The sequence below is a fragment of the Diachasma alloeum genome, unplaced genomic scaffold (genome assembly GCF_001412515.2).
Source record: "Diachasma alloeum isolate Michigan unplaced genomic scaffold, Dall2.0 Dall_scaffold_00561, whole genome shotgun sequence".
NCBI classification, from domain to species: domain Eukaryota; kingdom Metazoa; phylum Arthropoda; class Insecta; order Hymenoptera; family Braconidae; genus Diachasma; species Diachasma alloeum.
In genome coordinates, this window is record NW_021680693.1 from 29,712 (window position 1) to 39,020 (window position 9,309).

Consider the following 9,309-nt stretch of genomic DNA (forward strand, 5'->3'; position numbering starts at 1 on the left):
AAAAAAAAACACAATCTGCACAATTATTCAATAGAATCACTGGAAAACTATAGAGTTTTCCAGCGACAGCGCTGGGATTTTCTATGAATTTTTTGACCTACGTGTCAATGATAAATATGTCGAGAAAAAGGAAAAGACTTTTAGATCATTAGATTGTGCATTCATTATACTATTGATTATAATATGTTCGATTTTACATTCCTGACAATTATTACAAAATGCGAGGAGCTACCGTATTGAGAACCCCTTTCCGGTTATCGACAAATTTATGCTCGGGCCCTATCATACCAACAGTTCCGTACGCTCCATCGTAGTCCATGCGCCACCGCTACGATTTTTGTTGTTGAACACTTTACATTGGCCCTGTTCATCTCCCCTATAATCTCTGGTTACAACATCGTCGGTAGTTTTTTTTTTTTCACCAAGAGCTGGTACCACTGTTTTGAGGGAGCTCCAGTCACAACGCTTCATCGCTCTCTCTCCAGAGACGTTTAAATTGACCGCGCTACCCCCACCCGATCGGTACTTGAGACGTTGCTGCTCGTTTGGGCTGCGTGCGCAGAAATTTCATTTTTCAGTGCTTTTTTCGCTATTATTAATAAACAATGCTCCTAGGCGACAATCTTTTCCACTCAAAAAATCATTGATCACATGTTCTAAATGTGTCTAAAGTTTCATGACTTTGGCTGCATTTTTNTTTCCATAAGATCACGGGTTAAATGACCACTTTTTCAAAAATTCATAATAAATTAACCATGTTCCCCAGCAGTTTGAAACTTTGCACACACCTTTTCCATCATTTAAAGGATACGTAAAAAATAAAAGAGAAAAATGGCTGCTCTTTTTTCTAACCCTCCGGGCTCGCCCGATTATCCTTAAACATATATAATCGATCTCCAATGTATGAGAAATCTCGCTCCAATAGCCCGCGACTTTTAAAACTCATAGTAGTCTCCCCTTAAATGATTAGATTTTACCATTCTACCCGCTCGTAAATTGTCTACATCTTGTTTGTTTTTTCTAAAATTTGCTATAACACACTTATCCGAATGCACTTCATTGCATCGAACACTACGCTTTGATGAGCCAGAATTCGAAAGTCAAAAATGATGAAAAGTTAATGATTTCCAGAAAAGATCGTTCCAGTGAATGTTGTTCAATATTGAATAAATTTTCTAGATTCCAGAGGAAGTTAATGGAACAAAAACTTCTGAAAGCGAATCCGCAGGTCCTCAGCTTGTTATCTGGGGAACCAATGTTGTGGTGAATCGGTGCAAGGAACAGTTCAAGCATTTTATTCAACGCTTTATTGATCCTGATCCCGAAAATGATGAATTGACCGACGATTTGAACAGGAGTGAACCCCTATATCTCCAAAAGCTTCAAGAAATCCATACACTCGAAGAGCCATACCTCAATATCAATTGTGCCCACCTAGAGAGTTTTGATGAACAATTCTACCAGCAGCTCATCTGCTATCCTCAAGAGGTTATTCCCACAATGGATATGGCAGCTAATGAAATGTTCTTTGAGAAATTTCCCGCTGCAGTACTGGAACATCAGATACAAGTAAGACCCTTCAATGTCGCGAAAACTAAGAATATGAGGATGTTGAATCCAGAAGATATTGATCAGCTGATAACGATCTGTGGAATGGTTATAAGGACATCGAATGTAATGCCAGAAATGAGGGAGGCCTTTTTTAGATGCATTGTTTGCTTGTTTTCAACAATGGTGGAAGTTGATCGAGGTAGAATAGCCGAACCAACTGTCTGCACCCATTGCAATAATAATTATTGCTTCAGCCTCATTCATAATCGTAGTCATTTTTCGGATAAACAAATGATCAAGCTACAAGAATCTCCGGATGATATGGCTGCTGGACAGACACCCCATACTGTGCTTTGTTTTGCACATAACGATCTCGTTGACGCTGTATCCCCTGGTGATCGCGTTTCTGTTACTGGAATTTATCGAGCCATGCCCATTCAACTTAATCCCAGAATGTCTAATGTTCGCGCTGTTTATAAGACTCATATTGATGTTGTCCACTTCAGGAAACAAGATGCACAGAGGTAAAAATTCAATTTTCATTGTTATGATTTCTTCCGCTTATTCGTAAGATCTATCTTCTGCAACAAGCGATGACAGCAATAAACAGGCTTGGATCATTTTATCCCCAATTCTATGTGATTGAATTAAAAATTCAGTTTTTTCTCGATGAACAAATCTAGTTTACATTCTCACCATTGTATTCGGGTTTAGAACTATCTAGTGCTCGTTTGACGTATAGAATCACTATGGAAAAATCTTCCAAATGAAGGATTACAAGCAGGATATTTACTGCTGTTTCACGGGATTCATGCGATAAAATATGTTTTTTCTTTATAGTAAATATCTCAAACACTTTATTTTCAAAACTGAAATTTTTACAAAAAATTATTCTTCAAATGAGCAACATATTTACTTCAGATAAAATTAACCTGCCATTCATAATTAGTTGAAAATTCTATTGAATTATATTGAAATTCTCTAGAAATTCTATGAGGAATCTATTAAAATTCTAGGGAATTCTAATTCAAATTCTATTTGTTTTTTGCGCAGATTCTATTGGATTGTGACGTATTGAGATCGATCAATACGTCGATTTATTTAATAATTATAATTATTATGCCCAAAGTGGTGGACGATGGGAATGGGAAACGAGGTTTCTCATTCCCTTCATCCAAAGATTGCTCAGCAGTCCCACGGTGTCCCATGGACACCAGCGTAAGCAGTTCCACGGTTTCTACAGGTCCAGTTCAGGGTGCTGAACTGTTTGACTGTGTAGGTTTCTATACAAACGAATGCACGAAACCGTATTAGTGAAGAAAACCGTGGGATTGCTTAGGTAAGCATTTTGGGACTTTGACGAGTTTGGACGACTCGGGAAGCACCAGAGTACGTCAGAGTACGATCAGGAGCAAAACAGAGCGGATCTCTGAGCTCAGGCCTTCAGCCAACCAAGAACCAAGTCAAGTCAAGGTCCCAAAGTCGAGTCAAGTACCGCGTTATACCGACCCATTAAACACTACCGTGTATAAAAGGAAGTTAATATATAATTATTTTACCCACATTAGTACGGTCGGTTTAATATCGTTAACCCTCCCTCTATCCTTCACTTATCCCTCCGATTGAGCGAACCACCCGTGAGCTCACCGAGACTAGCCGAGGTCGGAGGTGAACATGAGTTATTAAAGGACAAATAAACTCATTTCGTCACATTGGCGCCCAACGTGTTTTTGGGCACTCATTCGGGGAAGCGAGTGCAAAAACAAGGATTCAAAGGATTATGTGATGTTAACAAAAAAGTGAAGGATTGCAGTGAATAATTAAGGTATACGCGTGTGCTGAAAAAGAAAAAAAAATCCGACGGTCAAGAAAAAGGCAGACGTCTCAATCTCCCGTTACAACTGCACTCGATAGAAGGAAGATTAGAGAATCCAGAGAAGTCAAAACTTCACCCGAGGACAGTAACAACGAGCAGAGACAACTAACAGAAAAGTGCTAGCAGAGACAACTAGCAGAAAAGTGCTAGCAGAGACAACTAGCAGAAAAGTGTTAGCAGAGACAACCCGCCAAAAAGCTAGTAACCGGGGACAACCAGCAGAGAAGCAACGCGCAGAGACAACGAACGCGATTAAAACACCAACGAGAGGAAGGAGGATGAAATTGTGGCTCTTATTCGCCGTTTTTGGGTCTACGTAAGTACACAAACAGCCTCAAAATTCCACCCACGCGTTCAGAGCGATCGTTGACCAATCGGAATAATCGACGAGACAGACGGAACGACGACTCGAGACCGTACCTCTCAAGATTAGAGTTAATTAGGATAAATATGGACGGCACACAAGACGCGAGAACAGGGGTACCGACGGTAGCCGTGACACCCACGACAATAACAACCGAGGCACCGTCAGCCTCGAGTACAACGAACACTACCGTGACGTACACGAGTACCAGTGCGAGAATGAGCGCGAGTTCAGGAAATACCTCCCAACCACCCTTAAATAATCCACAGACACAGGGAATATTCTCAAACGTTAGCATGTCAAACTACGGATTAGGGCAATCGACCTCAATGTATGGGGGAAATCCAGAATACAATAGAGTAAATTTGGGATTGGGACAAAATAACTCAGCGTCCGGCATACATTATGGGATGGGACGATCAGAATTAGGCGCGACACACGCATTTGGTACAGACTACGGATTCGCCAGGCAAGGAATGGGATTCGGAAGTCCGACGTCAGGGTCGAATCTAGGATTTGCAGGGTCGAATCTAGGATTTGCAGGGTCGAATCTAGGATTTGCAGGGTCGAATCTAGGATTTGCAGGGTCGAATCTAGGATTTGCAGGGTCGAATCTAGGATTTGCAGGGTCGAATCTAGGATTTGCAGGGTCGAATCTAGGATTTGCAGGGTCGAATCTAGGATTTGCAGGGTCGAATCTAGGATTTGCAGGGTCGAATCTAGGATTTGCAGGGTCGAATCTAGGATTTGCAGGGTCGAATCTAGGATTTGCAGGGTCGAATCTAGGATTTGCAGGGTCGAATCTAGGATTTGCAGGGTCGAATCTAGGATTTGCAGGGTCGAATCTAGGATTTGCAGGGTCGAATCTAGGATTTGCAGGGTCGAATCTAGGATTTGCAGGGTCGAATCTAGGATTTGCAGGGTCGAATCTAGGATTTGCAGGGTCGAATCTAGGATTTGCAGGGTCGAATCTAGGATTTGCAGGGTCGAATCTAGGATTTGCAGGGTCGAATCTAGGATTTGCAGGGTCGAATCTAGGATTTGCAGGGTCGAATCTAGGATTTGCAGGGTCGAATCTAGGATTTGCAGGGTCGAATCTAGGATTTGCAGGGTCGAATCTAGGATTTGCAGGGTCGAATCTAGGATTTGCAGGGTCGAATCTGGGAGTTGCCAGGTCAAATCTCGGTCTTGGCGGCTTAAACGCAACACAGGGAATGAATGCCGGAACCGTAACACCGAATAATAATTTTGGAGGCGGGAACACAAGACCGGAATTAAATCTGGGCATTGAAGGACAGGGATATGGACCAGGAATGGGATATAATCCAAGATTAGAAAATTTTTATGGAGAGGATCAAAGAGTGAGAAATGCCATTAGACCACTACCGAAATACGAAGTTGGGGACGATGTTGAAAGGTTCATCACCAGTTTAAATATGTCACGTCGACTTCTGAAACCGGGAGATGAATTCAATTTCTTCCATCAAATACTACCAAAATTCGGCCCCAAGGCAAGATTGGCAGTGGAGAGCGCATTAACTAGCATCTATTCACTCGATGACCTTATCCTGAAGCTTCGTCTTTCATTCGGAACTAGAGAAAATTTACGTCAAATCCTCGCAAAAATGTCACGTTTATATCAGCAATACGGGGAATCAGTAACCGACTATGAAGCGCGTTTCAGAGCTCTCCAATTAAAAGCACAGAGTCGACTTGACACGGACCCGACGGCTGATTACGGTATTACCATTCATGGCATAAAACTGAACATGAGGGAAGCATTCCTCGCAGGTCTCAGAAGAGACATCAAGAACATGATGTTCCCTCTGACACCTACCTCTTTTGACGAAGCCGTCGGCGTTGCAGTGACAATCGAATCCAAATTAAAAGAGACCGAAGATTTCGAACAACTCAGAAAATTGCACGCAAAAACAAAGCAGTTTCAAGGGCAAGCGAAAATTAGAGCAACAGAATCAATCGATGACGACGCCCTTGAAGCTGATTTGAGGGCATTGAACATTAAAGCCACAAATTCAGCCAAAGCCGACGGGCAGAGACGCGGTTTTCAGAGCGGTAAAGGCAACTCAGATTATAAAGGGGGGAAACAAAATGATAAGCGGAAGAAGAAACCCAACACCGCTGATTACAGTTGCTACAAGTGCTCCAAACCCGGACACTTCGCGCGAGAATGTAGAACCCCCTCACATTTAATAAAGCAGCAATTCCCCAGAAAAATGGCTTCTGAGGAAACCAAGGGAGAGGGACAACAGGAAGATCCAGCTGTTGCAAGTCCCTCTAACAAAAATTTAAACTAGGAATGAGTCTAGAAAAACTGCGCGATCTGGGACTCAGAGGCATGGGCGAGTCAAACGCGCAGAACACGGTAATATATAAGACAGCCCATGTGAATTTCCGCGTAATGGATGTACCCCCCACTCAAGTCCATTTAAAGGTTAATAAAATGGAAAGGGGGGAAGGTCAATTTTTTGTCGACACGGGGGCTGATGTAAATCTAGTGAGACTGGATAAACTCAGCCCGAAAGTAACTATAAATCGCGAAGAAATAATAATAATTAAAGGGGTTACACCGGGGAAATTGAAGACGGTTGGATACGTAACTCTGGACGTAGAGGGAGTCAAGGACAAATTCCATGTCGTCGACTCAGATTTTCCCCTTATAGAAGATGGAATGCTGGGCAGGCCATTTCTAAAAAGTAGGGCAGTCAAAATTGACTATGGGGAAGATACGTTGACTATAGGGGAAAGAATACATACGTTCGTAAACACGGAGTCAATTCCTCTTCCGCCTAGGACAGTCAAATTAATATACGTCAGAGTAAATAAATTCGACGCTGAGGTCGGATACCTCCCGCGAAGGGACATCAAAACAGGAGTGTACTTCGGGGATGCGATAGTAAGGCCTAAAGATGGTGTTGCTTTCATGTACGTCTACAATACCTGTGAAACCGAAGAGCGATTTAGAGTTCCATTTGTTGACCTGGAAAAGATAGAGTCAATCGCGACAGAGGCGGAAATTAAAGCATTTGGAGAAACAGAGAGTTCAGACGATCAACAGCGCGAAATTAGAGCCAATAAAATTATTGAAGTCCTCAAATTGGAGGGTCTCGATGAGGAGGAGCAGGAAGAGGTAAAAGACCTTGTCCGATACAATCCGTGGGTCTATAAACTTGATGAGGAGAAATTGAAAGAGGCAAAAATACCAGGGTATCGTATTAAATTAAAAGATGATGACCCGGTGGTAGTGAGACAATTTCGCCTGCCCTTCCACATTCGAGATAAATTTAAAGAGCAAATAGATAAAATGTTAGAAGCAGGTATCATTGAACCCTCTGACTCACCATATAACTCCCCAGCATGGATGGTAGGAAAAAAACCAGGCGCCGACGGAGAGAAAAGATGGCGCATGGTTGTCGATTTTCGTAAACTAAACGAAAAAATGATCGCGGACGCGTACCCTTTACCCAACATAACGGATATTCTAGATCAATTGGGGGGAATGAGGTATTTTTCGACGTTTGATCTGGTGTCGGGTTTCCACCAAATTCCATTGGCACCCGAAAGCCGCTCCAAAACTGCGTTCTCAGCACCAGGGGGGCATTATCATTACTCAAGAATTCCAATGGGAATCGCGAATGGTCCACCAGCCTTTCAAAGGTCAATGGATGTAGTTCTCTCAGGTTTACAGGGTGCAGGACTATTTGTATATATGGATGATATCGTAGTCTATGGCAAAACACTAGAGGATCATAGAAAAAAATACAAATCCTTTGTTGATAGACTCCACAAAGTGCAAATGAGCCTGCAGCCTTCTAAGTGTGAATTCCTGAGGGAAGAAGCCACCTTCTTAGGACATTGCGTGAGCGAGGAAGGGATAAAGCCCAACCCCAAAACAATCGACCCCATTTTAAAATATCGGAGGCCAAAGGACAAAAAGGGCATTAGACAATTTCTTGGTCTGGCCGGCTATTACCGAAAATTCATCGAAAATTTCGCGACAAAAGCACGCCCCCTAAACGAACTTTTGAAGGAGGATGTTCCTTTTGAATGGGGGGAAAGCCAGGAAAACGCTTTCGAGTCGATGAGACGGGAAATTACGCAATATCCAATTCTAAGACACCCTGATTTTTCTCGGCCGTTTGTCGTCACAACGGACGCATCAGATTACGCAGTCGGAGCAATCCTAAGTCAAGGCAAAATAGGCGAAGATTTGCCTATAAGCTATGCGTCACGAGTGATGACAAAACCCGAGAAAAACTATACAACAACAAAAAAAGAGCTTCTCGCGATTATATTTGCAATTCGGCAATTTCGACCGTATTTATACGGAAAGAAATTTACTTTGGTAACAGATCATCAGCCACTCGTGTGGCTGAGATCCACTAAAGATCCGGGAGCCCAATTAAGACGATGGGCTAATGAATTGGAGGAGTACGACTATGAGATTAAATATAAACCGGGAAAATTAAATCTCAATGCGGACGCGTTATCTCGTAACCCAATACCTGATAAGGAAGAAGCATCGACTCATGAGCAGACCATCGCAGTGACTGGCGAAATGAATCCATTGATGAAGCAGGCAGAAGTCGGTGACGCGATATGGTATGTCGTCATACCAAGCGGCGAAAAAACAGGTCCTTGCGTAGTAGAAATGATGTGGCCTGATAACAAAGTCCAAGTCATGCGGGGTACGAGACCCGATATAGTAAGGAAAGAGTGTATCGCCGCAGTGAACGACCCTCCACCGGATTGGGATCTCGCTCAAATGACGATAGATTTGTCCAGTAATTACCCAGACATGGACGTCGGGGACCTGGTATGGTATAAAAATTTTTCACCCTATCAGACGGAGGGACCGTACCGTATCACGGAAATTTTCGAAAACAACAACATAAAAATTCAGACGGAGAGAGGGCTGAGAATAGTACACCGCGACAAACTGAAGAAAGCCCGACTCCGGAAGGCGACAGGTCCACCAGAAAATCCGTACTAATTTAATAATTGCCCAGGGACCGCAAAAAGGGGAAAGAAAAAAAAACAAACTTTCATCCCTTCTCAACCTTTATATTTTCTCTTAGTCAAGGTACATTTTTTTTTGTACACAAGAGAGAGAAATCCGTTGAGAGGGAAAACTGACACCCCTCTTTCGTGGTGACGCACGATCCTCCATCGTTGAGGTCACCGAAACGGGCCCTGGACAGAAGAACAGGAGGTTATATTCGAAAATAACTCTCATTGCTTTTTCGAAACAAAAATACCGAGAGGGTACAAGGAAAGCGTTTCCCTTATTATTGAAAAATAATAAATGGAGAGACGAACTTACCTAAACATCCCCACGTACCCACTCGAAATACTCGTACCAGTCGAGATCATCGATGATCTCATCCCCGAGGGTAGAATCCCCGGTAAGATACCTCAAATACTCGAGAGGATCGTCTCCATATTGAAACATGCGAGGAGCCTAGAAAACATTTTTCGCGCCCGTTAGCAATCATAAATT

General features: G+C 42.8%; 1 protein-coding gene across 1 annotated transcript in view; it reads left to right on the top strand.

Moving 5' to 3' along the window:
• The window catches only part of LOC107043377 (DNA replication licensing factor MCM4), a 166,565-nt gene that overhangs the window by 12,691 nt on the left and 144,565 nt on the right, over positions 1-9,309 (top strand). The window contains exon 3 of the mRNA XM_015264868.2: positions 1,180-2,075. Within this exon, the coding sequence (XP_015120354.1) occupies positions 1,180-2,075 (896 nt within the window). The remainder of the gene's footprint in view (positions 1-1,179; positions 2,076-9,309) is intronic.